We start from the raw sequence: 16,198 nt of genomic DNA, 5'->3' as shown, positions 1-16,198 counted from the left end.
AAAAACGCTCACGTGACCCTCATTTTGACAGACAAGCGCGTGCATGAGGTTGAGTGAAGTCATTTGCATTTGTAGAGCCAAGTCAGTGTTTTATTTGTCAAATAAATATTTAGTGCTGTACAGTTAACATAAATAACATAATGATGATGACGTCATGTAGTAATGGCCTATGAATGTTACCCAAACTAATCTATTCTATCGGTATAAAAATACTAATTTGCATAAGAAAATAAAAGTCATGACCGTAAATGGACGTTAATGTACTTGTTTGCTGTTGCCATGGAGACGAGGCCATTGTGGCCTCCAGTCACATGATATCGTCATGACATTGGAGTATTTATTTAGCCTGCTAGTTTCCATTCAGAAATCAATTTACCCACTGACAGATTTATCCTACTAGTGCACTGAATTGTTATGTACAAGCACTAGTAGAACTACTTGTTAACAACATGTTACTAGTAAGGCAAACAATGCACAAATTTACCTCTACGTGATCTACTAGTTCATCTAGCACTTCACTAGTAGCACACAGATGTCAATTAGTGCAGTTTTGTCTCACTAGTAACATGTAGTGTCCTACTAGTGAGGACAGCGTGTACAAGTACATTGACCTCAAACTGCATATCCTTGATAAGTTTGCTACTAGTGCATGACAAATGCCTACTAGTTGAGCCCAGTAGAGTTACAAGCTCAGCAAAGTGGTTTACTACTAGTGGTTAATTCTGTACAAGTAAGCCAAAAGTGGCACTGTAGTGGTAAAAATGTTAGGAGTGCACCCGAGTCGTTCTACTAGTGCACCTAATCATCAAAGTGTGTCCTAGTTCATGAACAATTCAGCACACTAGTGGGATATGTAATCATGCTGCGGCACGTTACATCAGAATTTTCATTTTCTGCTTGAGTGGTTTTAGGAGTTGAGCTTCTGGAACTTTTCTCGGAGATTTTTCACTAAGTTTTGCTGTCCGGCCGCCTGGATTTGGTTTCTGGCGGACAAAGTTTGAACATTGTCATCGGCAGTTTGGAAGTGGTCTCCCGAGGACAAGGTGGTCTTCAAGCTGTCTTGAGACTTGGCCGACTGGCTTCTCTGTTTGTACTCATCCGACTCTTGGTAGGCCCGGCAGCGGTCCATGACGGCCAGGATGGAAATCTTCTCCCGACTCGTCGGCGATCGGATCTCCACGTAAGCATCGTCGTCGTCAGCTGCTTCGGGTTCTGGCGAAAGCTTCCCCGTGGCCAGGAGGTGCCGCGGGGGGAGCTTCTCTCGCGGTGCCTCGGCCGTGATTGGATTACCGCCACCGTATTCGGCCCACTGCTCTCGGCTCGCGCTATGCCAAGGGTCCAGAGAACGAGCTCTGTGAAGCCCCTTGCGGGATTTAAGGTGGCCGGCGCTCCAGGTGGCGTAGGACCGGCGGGGCGGGGCCTCATTCAAGGAACGCCGCCTCGACGCCACGTCAAACACCTGCTCCGCGCAATATGAACTACGGTCCGCTGCGCTCCGGTCTGAGTACTTGGACCGCAGTTCTTGCACGTCAGGCCAGTGAAAGCCTTCGGGAGGAGCGCCAACGGGACTGCGAGATCGAATGCAACCCAGAGAGACGCTGGCAGGCTCGCAACTCTGCGACGGCACCTGATCCACTGTTGGACCTGCAAAACAATTCGAGCAAGAAACATGAGCCACCTTTGTAAATATGCTAATAGATACAACATTTTTTTTTGTATTTTTCCAAATGGTAACTATCCCACGGTAATGTTCTACAGCAGGGTTCACCAATTCCGGTCCTGGAGGTCCAGAGTCCTGCAGGTTTTAGATGTTTCCGCCTACCAACACCATCTTATCAACACTTGATAAGATCAGGATCGTTATCAGGCGTGAGCTGATGATATGAATCAGGTGTGCTAGTGGGCGAAAACATCTCAAACTTGCAGGACTCCGGACCTCCAGGACCGGAATTGGTGGACCCTGTTCTATAGGTTGACACAGGTCTGTGCCTGGTCCAGGAGCTAAGCAAAGCCCAAGCTTTTCTTACCACTGAGTGGGCTTTCCTCCAGCACACAAGACAAAGTCTTCTTAAAGGTCAGGTTTCCGCAACTTTGCTGTCTGCCGAGCGGTTTGACGCTTTTGATGCGCTGGCTGTACTGTCGAGCGAGATGGCGGACCTTGCTGTCCACTTTGTCCCCCGGCAGATTTGTGTACTCGTCTGTAGTTTGCGTCCCAAGTTGGGCACCTTGAAGAAGCTGAGCTCTGTGGACACGGGGAGGAAGGCTCAGATTTCCGTCACGGATGACGCCGCCGGGCTTTTGTCTGCGGCGTGAAACTAGGGCGGTCTCCTCTGAAATGCTGTCCAGGTCCGACTGGGCTCGATCCTCTTGAAGTCTTCTGTTTGTGACGTCAGAAAGGTAGGACGTCCCGCCGAACTGCTGCTCCATCACCTGCCAGACTTTGAGCATTTCGCTGGACGGTTGGAACTCGTCATCCTCTGCATTCTGTTGCTTCTGCGGTCCAGACCTGGAGAACCCTTTGGCACTCAACCCAGAATCTTTGGGATCTGCGTTTCCCTGAGTGGCCTTTTGACCAGCCATAGAATCAGTGGAGACCACGAGGCCTTTGGAATTTAGTGGCAGGGAACGCGAGTCCACATTGGCGGGCGTGGGGTCCACCTGGTCTGGGATGCTGTTGAGGCGGCTGATGGAGGTTTTCACGAGGCCCGCCGGGATGTACGTCAGACTCTCCCTGCGCTGGAGGCCGAAGACGGCATTCTGGTTCTCCGAGTTCTCATAGTAAGTCTTGATCTTCCCAATGAGAAGTTGGTCCCTGCTGGAGAGGGTGGAGTCTCGTCTCCGCAGGCCGCCTCGTTCCTCATCAAAGTCAGCGTTGCCCCGAGGAGACAAGAGCATCCGGTCGGGTTCGCCGAGATCCGAGCCGACGCTGTTGAGCGGCGACGACGGTCCAGGTCCGGCGTGTCTGCCGCTGAAACTGAGTCGGCCACCGCTCGCGACGAGTAAGCGCGGCGAAGCCCCCGGGGAGCAGACGTCGTCCGAGACCGGAGCGCCTCGCTTCACGCTGCTGAAGTGCTGAGCGATGGCGCCCGCTTTATCCAAGACGGACGAAGGAAGGATGCTGCCGTTCCCGTCCGCTTCCTTGCCGCCATCCTCATCTTCAGATGATTCGCCGCTGCTTCCAGGTTTGGATTGCGACTCTGGAGTGGCGGGCGCCGGCTCCTCCGTGGGGTGCTGGGCAGGTTTCAGGACCTTTGACACGGCTGGCTCAGACAACGGGCGGGACTCAGGAGGGAGTAGAGAAGACAACACGTCCTTTTCTGTGGACATCTGCAAAGGAAAGACGGAATTCCTTGAAGCGGGTAACGAGAGGAGTCAAGTGAAAGCCTGAACACCAGATGTGAGTGACTTCAGTTGCATGAATTGACTCAAGTCAGACTGAAGTTGGCAATCTTAGGACTTGGACCGTTCTTGGCTGAAACTTATTCAAGACTTTTCTTCTACATGGAAATAAAAATCTGCATTTTCAAGGTCTATTTGTTTTGTTTTGCTACAAATGGACTTGCTTGATTTTTGCCACCGAAATTTAGACCTGGCTTGAAACGAAGACTTGAGACTTCCTCCCACCTCTGCTGGACATTGGAGGTCTGCTTGGACTTGAACTGACCTGCTCACAAGCTGCTTCGGGTCCTCCTGACTCCTCCTCTTCACCGAGGCCACTTTCTTCGTTGGAATCGTTGAGGGAAACGTCACTTCTGTCCGTCTCCTTCAACAAGTCGATGAGTTCATTAGTTGCCGTGACGACCTCAAAACTCCCAAAACACAAAAGCTCTCAAGTGGAACTCTCAAAAATCCTCCCACGTTCAGCATCTCAATTCATCTTTTAATGCAATCATCAATCACTCAACAACAACAATCAGCAAAGGTGGGAGTAAGTCACATTTGTGCAAGTCGCAATTAGATCCCAAGTCAAGTCATGACTCGGGTCACGCAAGTCATAAGGTCAGTCCACAAGTTTTAGAGAAGCACGTCTCAAGTCACATGACGCGAAGACTCACACATCTGCAAATCAGCCCTCAGAACAAGAATGGAGGCGGGGTTAGCCTCCTTTAGCACAGAGGCTACACTGTTGTTAGCTTAGCTTTGCATTGATTTGAGAGTAGGGAAGATTTTGAGTAACTAGGGTTAGGGTTAGGGTCCAACAAGTCGAGATTGCCAATCCAAGCAGAGATTTTGATGAAATCTTCTCATGTGGCTATCGCGCGCTTAGCTTGGCAGACTCAGCAGACACTGCTAGCCTAGCATAGCACGTAGATGGAAGGCCAAATGTCAGTTGCTTACATGTTGTTGATTACATGAACAATGGATCGAAATGACTTTTAGCATTAGATGCTAAAGTTAAACAATATAAAAACGGCACGGTCCAGTTAGCGGCAACCAACATTAGCGGTGTAGCATTTAGCGTGTTTGTTACATTGTTAAATTGGCACACGTTTGCTCAGGTTGGAGAGCCGCACTCACCACGTAGCGCCAGCAAGATAAGGCGCCCAGCACAGAGCTAGCAAAGTCGGGCGACGAGCTAACGTCGACCTCACTTTCGCCGTCATCGTCGGAAAGCTGCGGAAAGACCTGACCTTTGACCTCGTAAAAACGTGCACTCTCAAACTGCCACCGGAATGCCGTGATTTTGAAAATCCGAATGTCACCCCAATTTACCCTCATCGATATTTCAATCAATCATTACAAATTCCACACCAAGGCGAGATACGCAGTGGAGCCTTGAGATACAAGCTAAATACATTCTGCCACTACACTCGCAGCTCAAAACGCTCGCCATTAATCTGTTCCAGCCACCGCCCACACAAAAATGACAAATATTCTTCTACTTTGTATTTTAATGAGGAAAACTATCAGTCCAGAACTCATTCAGTGCCATTGACGGCAATAGACGTCAAAAATCCAATCGAAGTGGTCTGGCAGGAAATGAGTTCATAATGTAGAGGCTTCTCTGCCTTTGAGTTTCATTCTGTTGTCAACAATTCTAATTTGACCTTTCCACGATTTTCATGTGCTTCTTACCTTGAAGACGATGTCCACTTGTTCTGCAAACAACAACAAGCCGATGATGATATGACGATGGCGACACGTATGATCAATAAACAATAAAAGGCTTTTTTTTTACCTTTGGCGTTCAGCTCGATGACCTCGTTCACGTCTGAAACGGAAATGTCGGCATCAAGCATGTCGTCGCTCATCCGTCACTGATCACGTCCTACACGTGCGTGTGCGCTTACCTGCCGAGCGCGGACGCGGGAAGTCGTCCGACGGACAGGAAGGAACTTTTTGGAGCCTGTCAGGACAGTAGCGATACCTGCGAGGATCTACAGGGGGCGACATCAGCCACGTTATCTCAACTTACCAGGTCAAACCAGCTCAACTCACATCTGGAATTCAAGATGGTGTCTTTGGCCTGCAACACACAACGGGAGAACTTTGTTGACGTCGCATCAAAGCGTGAAGCGTGAAGGCGGCGTTGAAGGCGGTCGTGACCTTCTGCGGGATGATGGCGTGGTGGTTTTCCAGAATGACGCGTTTGATGTGCTGGGCCCACATCTTCCTCTCCTCCACAGTCTTGGCCTGAGAAATAGGGCGACGGGTGGTCAGGTGATGCGGTGAAGCCCCGCCCCCCGGTGACGGCGCCCGCTGACCTGCACGGTGTGCGGCTGCTTGGGTTGCTTGTAGTGCGTCACGCTGAAGCTCAGACTGTCTTTGGTGCTCTCGATCAGCATCAACGTGGAGCACTGACACCAGCACAACAAGCAAGCACATTCCATTTGTGTTGGATGTCTCATTAAGGGGTGTGGCCTAGCGAGTCGCCAGGCCTTCGCATTTCACATCTCGCCGATCTCACCGAGATGTGCGCCTTGTAGACGTAGTGCTCGCCGCGCCGTTTGGTGATGAGCAGCACGCGCTCCAGCAGGAAGAGCGTGCGCTCGTTCTTGGCCCGGTGGACCTTAAAGTTGCCCTCCAGGACCAGCTCGCCGTACGTGGTCAGGTCCGGACCTTTCCAGTTCAACAGCAGAGACTGCACTTCCTGCAAAAGCACAGACGGCGAGTACAAAGCGCTCGAAAAGGTCAACTGCTTCTGACAAATGTGAGACGATCGAGTCGCAGCGTCGCAAGAAGACAAGATCGGGTCGTGCGACGAAAAACATGCACAGGAGTCGTCGGACTCGTCGGAATTTGAACCTTCATCAGCACATGCGGGGGACAAAGTCAGTAAACACGGAGGCCCGCATGGAGACAAACGCCGCTGCGGGATGACTTCAGAAAGAAAGAAAGGAAGATGAGGGAAACAAAAAGACAGAAATAAACAAACAGAGAAGGAAAGAGAAAACGAAAGACAGAACGTAAGCGAGCGAAAGAGAGAAAAAAAGATGAAAAAAGAAACAAAGACAGAAAAGAAGGACAGAAAGAAAGAGAGAGTGTAAAAAAGAAAGTTGTATTTTAATTCTTCTCAGTAAGTCACAGTGTCCCATCATTGGTGAGCTATTTTTAGAACAGACTCATAGGCCATTAAAGTTGTCCTTGAGGCTAACTAGTAGCCGCTGGCACTGTTTTTTTTCTCTCTTTTTTTTTTTTTAAGTGGAAGTCATCTAAAAAATGTTCATGTCCAAATGTTTTATGTGTCTAAACACGGCTTTCTGGTATTTGTGGAGGAACCGTTTTCAAGCAACTCAAGGGGCGGCCATTTTGCCAATCAGTGCTCAGATAATGACCAATTGTGGTTCAGCTTCAGAAAGCAGGCGAGCTGCGATTGGTTGTTACCTGAGCAACTGTGACGCCATTTTCAGTCGGAAGCGAGTGGCAAAATGGCCGCCATGCTCTTGCCTTTTGTCCCGCCTCCCCTCTGCTGCCCCCTGCTGGGGAAAATGCGGCCGTTTATCCCCGCCTGACCTGCAGTCTGACGGCGTGCTCGTGCTTTCGCTTCATGTCGTTGATGTACCAGGCCACGCCCGTCATGGTGACGATGGCCTCGTCCACCATCTCGTAACCTTCCTCCTCGGGGTCAAAGTGCTTGGCGATTTCCTAGAGACAAACACATTGAAGTTCCCGCGGCGCCACGGCAGCTGTGTGAGGACACGCGTGCCGTCACCTGTAGCAGCAGGTGGTACTTGAGGATCCTCTGGACGGGTTTGAGCAGGTAGGAGCCCAAAGGCAGCGGTCGCTTCAAGGTGGCCTGCCGCTCCCGGAAGAAGACGGCCAAATTCTTGTCTTGCATGCAGTCCGTCAGCGCCGCCACCGAGCTGTAACCGAGCGCACGGGTCAGCGCTGGGTCAAAGGTCAACACGGGCACCGAGGCTGGACTCACTTTGGGTAGTTGGTGCAGTACTGAGTGTAGATGTCAAAGTAGTCGCTCTGAAAGAAAAGCCAGCACATGTTTGACATTCCCCAAAAAAAAAACAAGCCGCGAGACTCACCTTGATCACGAAGCACCTGGCCACCCCCACCGCGTCACGCTGGCACAGGTCCAGATCCTGAAGCAGCTCGCTGACCCACGACAAAAAAACACGGCGTAAGACGACGACAAGCCAGTGACGCCTTTCGTCCGTCCTCACCTGTTGAACTCGTAAATGTCCTCAATGTTCCCGAACAGGAAGCACACCTGCTCCGGGCGGATGCTCAGGTCCGCTTGGTCGATGATCTGCGCCAGGTAGTCCTAACGGAACCCAACAGGAATGAATGGCGTTGAAATCCCCCAAAATCCAAACACCCTCATGTCGCTCACCTCCACGATCATCCGCAGGTCTCGCACGTACGTCCTCTCGGTCTCGATGATCTCCGAGACCACGCGGTCCAGGTACGTCAGCGCCATGACGGCGCTCAGGTGACGTCTTGTCGGCTGGCTCCGCCCCTTCTAGTCACATGGATCGCGTTTGTCCGGCACTCGGCTTGGGATGGTCCGACCCGAGGACAGCGAGGAGATCAGGCTGATGGAGAAGGATCACTGGCGCCCCCTGTTGTTAACCTATATAAGTCTGCAACAATTTTTCCTCCTGTTTTTTTTTTAATGACAGAAAAAAATATCCAGTAAAAAAAAAATACACAAAAAACAAAGCTCCGCAAAAAAAAAAAAAATTGTCAGAAAAACAGGATTCTTTTCCCCAAGTGAATGCAATATACTTTGGTAGATATTAGTTTTGTTTTCATGGGAAACAAAACATAACATCACAAAAAATGGAAAGAAAGAAGGAAGGAAAGAAGAAAGAAAAAACATAAAACTGCCGGCTATGCAAATGGAAACATTTGGAGGCCCGGAAGTGTGCCCTGAGGAATCCCTTGCCACAGAAGCCGTCCTCAAGCGCACAACGTCGATTAGCCGGTTAGCCTCCACACCACTGGGGGGCGCCGACATGCACATCGTCCTGCAGAAGGAGCTTGGCGTGACATAACCCACTTAGCATGGGCCGGTTTCCATGGTGACTAAGAGTCTGCTCGTGTCCCCTCCTGAGATTATCGGCCTCCCATTCAATCCATGCTGACCGACCGACGGACAAAAACTCAAGCACGGTACTTGACAAAAATCCACGTCAGCCCAGTGAGCAAATATTTGCATTTTGAGAATTCAAAAGCGACACGTGGAAGCTCCGACTGTAACTTTTCCATCTCCAGATGCAAATCAGGCGCAGGCAAGGACGAGACGCCGCGGAAGCTCACGCGCGTCGCACGAGCAACACGGCAAGCGGAAAAATACAAAAAATGAGCAGGATGGCAACATTATTTGTGTGCTTTTCTTACCGTCAGGGCGGTCGGAGAAGCGAGCGGGAAGCAGATGGAAGACGAAGTGTCAGCCTGACGCTGATCCAATTAGACGCAAAGTCGCCGTGAGACGCAAAGTCGCCGCGAGACGCCGCCGCCTGCCGGACGCTCGCTTGCTGCCAAAATCGAATGCCATTTGCATTTGGAACTCACCTTAACATCAAAACATGTAAACACATGCGAGTGTCATCGGCAGGTTGACGGGGAGACTGGAAGAGTGACAGAAAGGAATCCAAGCGGTCCACCTTGCAAATGCCAGCCCCAAAATTTGCTTTTCAGCCGCACGGTTGATTTTGTGGACACACAGACAAGCGTTCTCTAGACACACTGGCGTCCATTGTGCATTGTGAGGGATGCCGGCGGCCGCCGCTTTCACCGCCAACCGCCCGCCTTCGCCGCCACCCGCCCGCCGCTCCACAACAACAACACCGACTGACTACATTCGTTTTGGTTGCCATTAAGTGTGCTTGTGTTTGCACAAAAAACAAAACCTTTTGCTGACTTCATGACCTTTAAGTTCAAGCCAACTGTCATTGTTGCCCTTTAACCCAACGTGCCTCCCACATCGACAAAGCACGACTTGAACGCATGCGGATGTCAGCAAAGGAACTCCAGCTTCCTTCAGGCCTCACCTGTACAAACACAAGTTCGATTGTGTCAATGGAGCTGATTTGAAGTTTTGGCCACGCCCACCCCACCGACCTGCGAGATGCGGTTGCCATGGTAACGGGCGTCCCGTTCTGGCCTGCCATGGGAACCGTGGCCCACAGGTACTCTGTCGTCATCAAGTCGACTGACAAAACCAGTTTACTGACGTCATCGAGCATTGTTTCGAAAAGATGCTAAAGTTGATTTCAACTTGGCCAAATTGCAACATTTTTCATGTCAGACACGTTTCAAAGTTCTTCTGGTTCTTGTTCTTTGCGCGGTCACACCTTGTGTAAACTTTTGGCTGACAAGTTCCAGCTTGAACTTTTGACGCAAAGCGACAAAAGTTCAACACTTCCTGATTTCCGTGTTGACTGACGGCAAACATCGTCGACAACCACATTTTCTTTTGCCAAGTCTTTGTTTTGAAATGACTTTAGAAACAAACTGTGCGTTCGGGACTCACCCTGGCGGAGGTCACGGAAGAAGCAAGTCGGCAAAGTTGGCCAAAGTTGTCGCGCTTGAATTTGTTCACGTCGAAGGAGTGCTTGAAGCGCCGCCACCCCTGCGCATGCGCACATTTAAAAAGCCCGTTCAAATCAAAATTCTCATAGCGGGAAGTGCACTACTCACGCTCGCCAGTAGGGGGCGGCGCAGCCTCACAAACTTCATGTCAAATCACGTTTTCATAATCACAAGAAAGCTTCTTTTTTTTAATTAGTATTATTATTATTATTCAGAGGGGGTGTTCCTTGGGGGAGGGCTGCGAATTTCAGGATCAAAAAATGAGCTAAACATCAATCAGTTTTGGCAAGGCAAGCCAGTTTATTGATATATTTCATACACAAGGCCACTTGTGCTTCACATAAAACAACATTTAAAAACATTTACAAAAAAAAGAATTTAAGACCAAAAAAAAGAATTTAAGACCAAAAAAAAGCAACGCTTAAGTTATGATTTTAAAGAAATATCAAGCTTGGAGGAAATAAAGTTGATTTCTTCCTACTCCTTTTCAAATATGTACAATCTAACTTTCACCGAGTTGACCGCCATTTTGACTTGTGACGTCATCTCGGAATTGTCAATTAATCCATAACGTGTAATAACGTCATGCACACTTTGAACGCTTCATTTAGTGATTCTGTCGCGTACCACTGGAGGAAGCCCGTGTAGTGCATGTGGTACCGATAGTTTCTTTGGTGATTATTATTTTTTGAACTGCTTTATTAACAATAACAAGGTATATGAACAGTAAGAGTGACTTCTTTGGTGATTCTTTATGGCACAATTTTGATTGCATAGATGTCCACTGTCCAGTCGTGGATGATGTGGACGTTTAACGTTTTACATTTGATCACGCTCGTATCTATCAAAGTTTGCAAAAGTGCCGAGCAAAGTAGCCACGCACCTCGTGACTGCAAATAGCAGATGGAAAGTGAGCGAGAAAGCGACCTCGAACCCAGATGATCATCTGGCCAAAGTCACACATCTGGATGACGTTGCTATTTGTCGATTCAACTCATTCTTACACTCACTCAGCGACGCCTTCCACCAGTTTATCAAGCAGGAAAAAATGTGATGAGGATGTCAATCGTCGCCCAGCTGGAGACGGACGGTGGCATTACAAAGGTTTGGTGGTGCTGTTATAGACGAGCGTGTCCTGCTCCGACGCCACCTGGTGGGCGGCGGGGGCGTCCGCGCGGCCACCCGAGCTCTTCTTCCGCTTTTTCAGGAAGCAGTAGCCCAGGATGGCCAGCAACGCCAAGATGGCCACCGACAGAATCACCGCCAGCGCCACGTTACCTGCAGCGAGGTCAGCGAGGTCACTTCCTGTCCCCAGACTGGCTCGGGTTCGGGACTTTGGCACTTACCCGAGCTGCTTTCTTCCGCTTCTTTGTCCTCGAAGCGTTCAAACATTCCTTTGGCGAACACGTCGTGCTCTGCGATGGGAGATGACATCATCAGCGCCGTGTGCAGTATGCGGGCATGTGCGCGTGCGTGTGGGACGAGTTTTAATTCATTTGATAACGTCACAGAAAAACCGGAACATTTGCTTTATTTCATCACTGTCAACAAATCATGCGAGTGATTTGCTGTTGCAACATCTAATTTTATTGGACAAACCAAAATCATTTATCATTCTATTATCTCAAAATAAGAAATAAAAAAAATACAGAAAAGTTTTTAAAATATTTTAATTTTTTTAATCGTTGCGATGTCTAATTTTATTGGATAAACCAGAAAAAAAAGTTATTTTGAAATTTCAAAATAAAAAATTTTAGAACAAATTTTTAGAAACATTTTAAAATGTATTTTATTTTATTTTTTTATTGTTGCGATGCCAAATTTTAAAAACATTGGAAAAATTTTTTTTAAATTGTTGGGATCTCTAATTTTATTGGCCAAACCCAAATCTTTATTTATTCGATAAATTAAAAATGAAAAACATTTTAAAATGTATTTTTCATTTTTTATGTAGATTTTTTAAAATGTTACAATTCTTGCTTGGTGCGTGAGAGGCCCCGTGTTTAGATGGCCGGCCAATGTTCTGACCAGCTCTGCTGCACTTTTCCACACTTTTGTTTGTTTAACTTTAAAGAGTTCATATTGAATTGCTCATATTGCAGTTTAATATGAAGCATTTGTCTTGATATTTATTCCAATTGACTTGAAAAGTAAGATTTATTCGTAAAACTGAATTGTACTGATAGTGAAGGTGAAATTTGGCGCCCCCTAGAGTCCACGGTGCCCTTCGCATTTGCCTGCGCGCGTACCGCGTACCTGTGACTCCGTGGCAGGATGCGGCGCACTGCGTCTCGGCTGCAAAGTTGTTGTCGTTTCCGTGGCAACCGCCGTACGTGAAGCGCTGGCAGTGCGTGTTGAGCGGGTCGTAGTACCAGCGCTCGTGGCTGGCGCGGCACGGGCCAGTGAAGGGGGGCTCCGTGCAGCGTGCTGTCGGGGGCGGGGCCATGTTAGCGCGCAAATGATTAGCTGCATGCTAACTCACACGCGCATGCAGACAGCGCAGTCTCACCTTTTCTCTGGTTGACGTCGATCTCCAGAAGCCGAGAGAACGTCTCGTTAACTGCGGGGGGGGAAAAAAGAACGAGGATGACCCGTGTCACTGCAAGCGTGTGCGCGTGCGCTTACGTTGGTTGCAGTGCGTCTCGTCAGCGCCGGAACTGCATTGCGTGATGCCGTCGCACTCCAAACTTGGGTCCACACAGCAGGCGTTGCCGCAATTGAGCTGAGGGTGAACACATACACCACCGCATACCTCTGAACACGCGCACGCACGCACACACACACACATACACACTCAACATGGCATCCAGGGGATGTGAAGAGGTGCATTGAGAGACTGACCGCCAGCTGGCAGAGCGTTGCGCTGAAGTGCTGATGACGTCACTGCAAGGAATCAAGCACAACATCTTGCTGCGTGTGAACGTGTGTGCGTGTGAAGAATGTGCGTGTGAAGAATGTGCGTGAGATTGCGCGCGTGTTACCCGTGACTCCGGCGCAGGCCTCGTCGCACTCTCCCTCGGACAGGAAGTTGTTGAGGTTTCCTTTACATCCCCCGAAGATGAACTGCCGACAACGTCGCTCGCTGGCGTCGTAAAGCCAGCGAGGGAAGGCGGCGCGGCACGGACCCACTTTGGCCTCCGGAAAGCAGTAATCTTAAAACGTCGTCACCACAAAAGTTTGGTCACAAACGGCAATAACGTTTCTTGCGCGCACCAAACACTTTTTGTGACACTCAAAAAGTTGGCTGCCTGTAGATCCCTCCAAAAAATGAGTAGAATTTAAGATTTTTTTTTTACATGTTTAAACTTTTAAGATAACGTATTCTTTAAATGAATTAATGATTTACATGTTTAAAATATATATATTCCCAAAATGTCAGAGTCCAAATTTGTAAACGTCAGAGAGACAAAAAGTCGATGAAAAAGTTTTTGGGGGGGCTCGAAATGTACAAAAAGGAAGAGGAAAAGCAAAAAAATTACCATATGATGTACACAAAATCGTCACCAAAAAAAGTGAGAATTTTTTTTTAAAGATAGAAAAAAGTTCAAAAAAAGATGGCAAAAATTGACCATAAAATGTCCTCAAATTGCTCCAAAAAGTGAGAAAATTCTTTCTTTCTTTTTTAAAGAAAAAATGTTCAAAAAGTATTAAAATGTCCAGACACAAAAGAAGAAATCCCCCCAAAATTAGCATTAAATTTTCACACAATTGCCCCCCAAAAAAGTCAGAAAATTGATTTTCAAAAAAAAAGGCAGGAAAAAATGTGTATAAAGGAGCCATAAAATGTCGACAAACAAAAGAAGAAATCCCCAAAACGACCATAAAATGTCCAGAAATTTAACAGCAAACAAGGCAGGGAAAAAAATCCAAAATGAGGAAGAAGAGCAACAGGAAATTCACATATGTCCATAAAATTGCCAAAAATGTCAGAAATTTGACAGAAAGACGGAAAAGTCTGCAAATGTATGAAAAATGAAGTCCGGAAAATTACCCCCGTCAGAAAAGGCATCCTGAAAAGACTTCAACGCCCTGAGAAGGTCTCACGAATGACCTTGAGAGCAGGTGTGTTCAATGTGCATCTTTTTTCTTCCAATAAAGTCCCAAACACGAAGGAATGTGCGTCAATCCCGGCGAGCACTCACGCGCGGTCAACTCGGTGCTCAGGACGAGCACTTGGACATCGGCGCTCTGCGACAGCTGGTTGGAGTCGGTGACGGAGAGACGGAAGACGTAGCGTCCCGCCTCCAGGTTGGACACTTGCACCTGCTCGGGCAGCAGCGTCTTCTGTAACGAGACGTCACAAGCTGATGACATCATCGACCTTCCATCAGCAAGCGTTCATAAACATCACTAAGCGTGCCCGGAAGAAGACAAAAAAAAAAAAAAAAGATTTGATAGTGACAGCACTATTTCGTGCTATATATTTGTGGATTTTTTTTCTTCTTGTTTTTCAATATTTTTTTTCACATTTTCAATGTTTTCCCGTTTTTCTAAGAGATTTTTATTCGCATTTCCTCCCATTTGTTGTGGAAAACATGCATTGAATGTTCATCGGTGTTTTTTTGCTGAATATTTTGGGCTTGAAAAAAAAAACACCCCCCAAAAAAAATCAATGGAGCCGTTTATTTTGGCCGATGTTTGAAGGGCCATGGGCCCCTACTGTGCTCCTGAAAAATGGGAACCAAAACAAGTGTTGTTTCTGTTTTGTCTTGTTCGGCCCATCACCTCGATGACGACACTGGCGTTCCCGCTCTGCAGTGACCAATCGTAGTCGACGACGCTGGCGTCGCCAATGGCCAAACTCTGGATGCCGTCGAGCGTGACCTTGGCGCCGGGCTGCACCACCTTGTCCACACCCGCGATGGCGATGGGCGGGGCCAGCTCATCTGCGGAAGCACGTGCTCGTTACCTGTCGAGTTTCGACCATAGTGTACTGTATCGCAAGCGGGAAAAAAATCACCAAACTTGATATTTTTCACGACAATCATTTTTGAAGTGAATTGAAAAATATGTATTTCTTCATCAAGATGACACTACCTTTTGAGTGAAGTGAGCAAAACTGTAGCTTACTAATGCTAGCTGAACTATGCTAGAAGAAACAGCTTATATTTCATGTGCACTTCAAACACTTTCAGGTCAGCATGCAGGAACAGTAAGACAAAAGTTTGACACATTTTTCATTTTTGGTTTACAGCACATGACAGAACACTTCCAAAAAGCACTCAAAACTGGGGGGGGGGGGCTACAACAAGTCAGAAAGAGCCTACTAGAACATCTGATTAGGGTTTATGGTGAGTTTATAGAATGTGTTCAAATTATTTTATTTTTGATATCAGAAAAACGTGGCATTCGAACAGGGGTGTGCGGACTTTTCCTACCCACCTGCATCCTGCGGCCCTTGCATGTACTTCCGGTACTCCAAGTTCCTGATGAGGCTTTGGTATCCGGGCCGGCGGAGGAAGCGGCACACGAATTTGTTTCGGGGCGCGCAGTCGAAGAGCGTGCACGTCAAGGTGGCGTCCATCTGCGCGATGTTGCATCGCGGGTGCGCGCAGCAGGCGTCCTCGCACATGCGTATGTGGCTCACGTCGGCCACGGCCAAGAGAACCGCGCCCTCCTTCACGGCGTCCTCCACGTCCACCACGAAGTCCTCCTGGCCGGACCGGAAGCCGCCGTAGCAATCGGTGTCCGCGCGCGCGCCGCCAGGACGCGCCACGAGCAATAGGATGAAAAAGCGGAAGAGCGGCGACATGTTCACTTCCGTCGGACACGCGAAACTCGAATCCCAGCCGTTGTGGCTCTTCTCACCTTTCCGGTTTCTTTCACCTGTTCGCGAACAGGAAAAGAAACAAGACGCTGGCCCCGCCTAGTTCTCTGACGTCACGCAGGTGATTCACCTGAGCTGAAGGTCGTTCGTTTTTGTTTGTTTCCTTCGAGAATACTGACAAACAATGTCATTAATGGTTCCAGACAAACAGACTGGTCGCCAAACAACATTATAGAGAAGAATTTCCTCGAGGCCAAATCTTGATCTTCAATGAAGCTAGCATGTTTTTAGGAATGTGGGAAGATGAATCCTGATACTCAAAACAGTGTTGCCTTAACATAAGCGTTTATTTGGTAGCAAGACATGTAAAACATTTTTGACGATGTATTAGGACCACGTATAAAATATATATTTAGAGAGGGGGGGTAATATCCCCCCTCC

At 48.2% G+C, this 16,198-nt stretch overlaps 2 protein-coding genes across 5 annotated transcripts; both read right to left on the bottom strand.

Annotated features, from left to right (window-relative positions):
- Positions 1-62: 62 nt before the first annotated feature.
- On the bottom strand, positions 63-10,037 carry LOC144039063 (pleckstrin homology domain-containing family G member 3-like). Of its 4 annotated transcripts, XM_077551979.1 has the most exons (19): positions 9,932-10,024; positions 9,063-9,449; positions 8,797-8,970; positions 7,787-8,054; positions 7,617-7,717; positions 7,479-7,548; positions 7,370-7,416; positions 7,154-7,304; positions 6,955-7,086; positions 5,909-6,091; positions 5,706-5,798; positions 5,548-5,634; positions 5,440-5,467; positions 5,292-5,378; positions 5,180-5,212; positions 5,077-5,099; positions 3,665-3,763; positions 2,028-3,327; positions 63-1,644 (listed from the first exon to the last, which is right to left on the bottom strand). In XM_077551979.1, exons 4-19 carry the CDS (start codon positions 7,871-7,873, stop codon positions 908-910), a joined length of 3,258 nt encoding a protein of 1,085 aa, XP_077408105.1. In that variant the 5' UTR covers positions 7,874-8,054; positions 8,797-8,970; positions 9,063-9,449; positions 9,932-10,024; the 3' UTR covers positions 63-907. The 4 variants fall into 4 exon arrangements, with proteins under 4 accessions (XP_077408105.1, XP_077408106.1, XP_077408104.1 ...); XM_077551980.1 differs by lacking the exons at positions 8,797-8,970; positions 9,063-9,449 and having other exon boundaries at positions 9,932-10,037; XM_077551978.1 differs by lacking the exon at positions 9,932-10,024 and having other exon boundaries at positions 8,797-9,869.
- A 229-nt stretch (positions 10,038-10,266) lies between these two features.
- Positions 10,267-15,836, bottom strand: LOC144039068 (kunitz-type protease inhibitor 1-like). Its single transcript, XM_077551992.1, has 10 exons — positions 15,373-15,836; positions 14,716-14,876; positions 14,133-14,274; positions 12,972-13,142; positions 12,832-12,873; positions 12,616-12,744; positions 12,500-12,550; positions 12,247-12,417; positions 11,337-11,405; positions 10,267-11,268 (listed from the first exon to the last, which is right to left on the bottom strand). Exons 1-10 carry the CDS (start codon positions 15,740-15,742, stop codon positions 11,087-11,089), a joined length of 1,488 nt encoding a protein of 495 aa, XP_077408118.1. The 5' UTR covers positions 15,743-15,836; the 3' UTR covers positions 10,267-11,086.
- Positions 15,837-16,198: the final 362 nt, after the last annotated feature.

This window comes from Vanacampus margaritifer, chromosome 19 (genome assembly GCF_051991255.1).
Source record: "Vanacampus margaritifer isolate UIUO_Vmar chromosome 19, RoL_Vmar_1.0, whole genome shotgun sequence".
NCBI classification, from domain to species: domain Eukaryota; kingdom Metazoa; phylum Chordata; class Actinopteri; order Syngnathiformes; family Syngnathidae; genus Vanacampus; species Vanacampus margaritifer.
This window is presented reverse-complemented; position numbering and strand designations above follow the sequence as displayed.

Coding starts and splice junctions, on each gene's coding strand:
- LOC144039068 (XM_077551992.1), bottom strand. CDS start 15,742: ATGTCGCCGCTCTTCCGCTTTTTCATCCTATTGCTCGTGGCGCGTCCT. Junction 13,143..14,132: donor GAGCACCGAGTTGACCGCGC/GTGAGTGCTCGC, acceptor CGACGTTTTAAG/ATTACTGCTTTCCGGAGGCC. Junction 12,745..12,831: donor CAACGCTCTGCCAGCTGGCG/GTCAGTCTCTCA, acceptor GCGCGTGTTCAG/AGGTATGCGGTGGTGTATGT.
- LOC144039063 (XM_077551980.1), bottom strand. CDS start 7,873: ATGGCGCTGACGTACCTGGACCGCGTGGTCTCGGAGATCATCGAGACC. Junction 7,087..7,153: donor AGTACCACCTGCTGCTACAG/GTGACGGCACGC, acceptor GTTTGTCTCTAG/GAAATCGCCAAGCACTTTGA. Junction 3,328..3,664: donor CCGAAGCAGCTTGTGAGCAG/GTCAGTTCAAGT, acceptor TTTCCTTTGCAG/ATGTCCACAGAAAAGGACGT.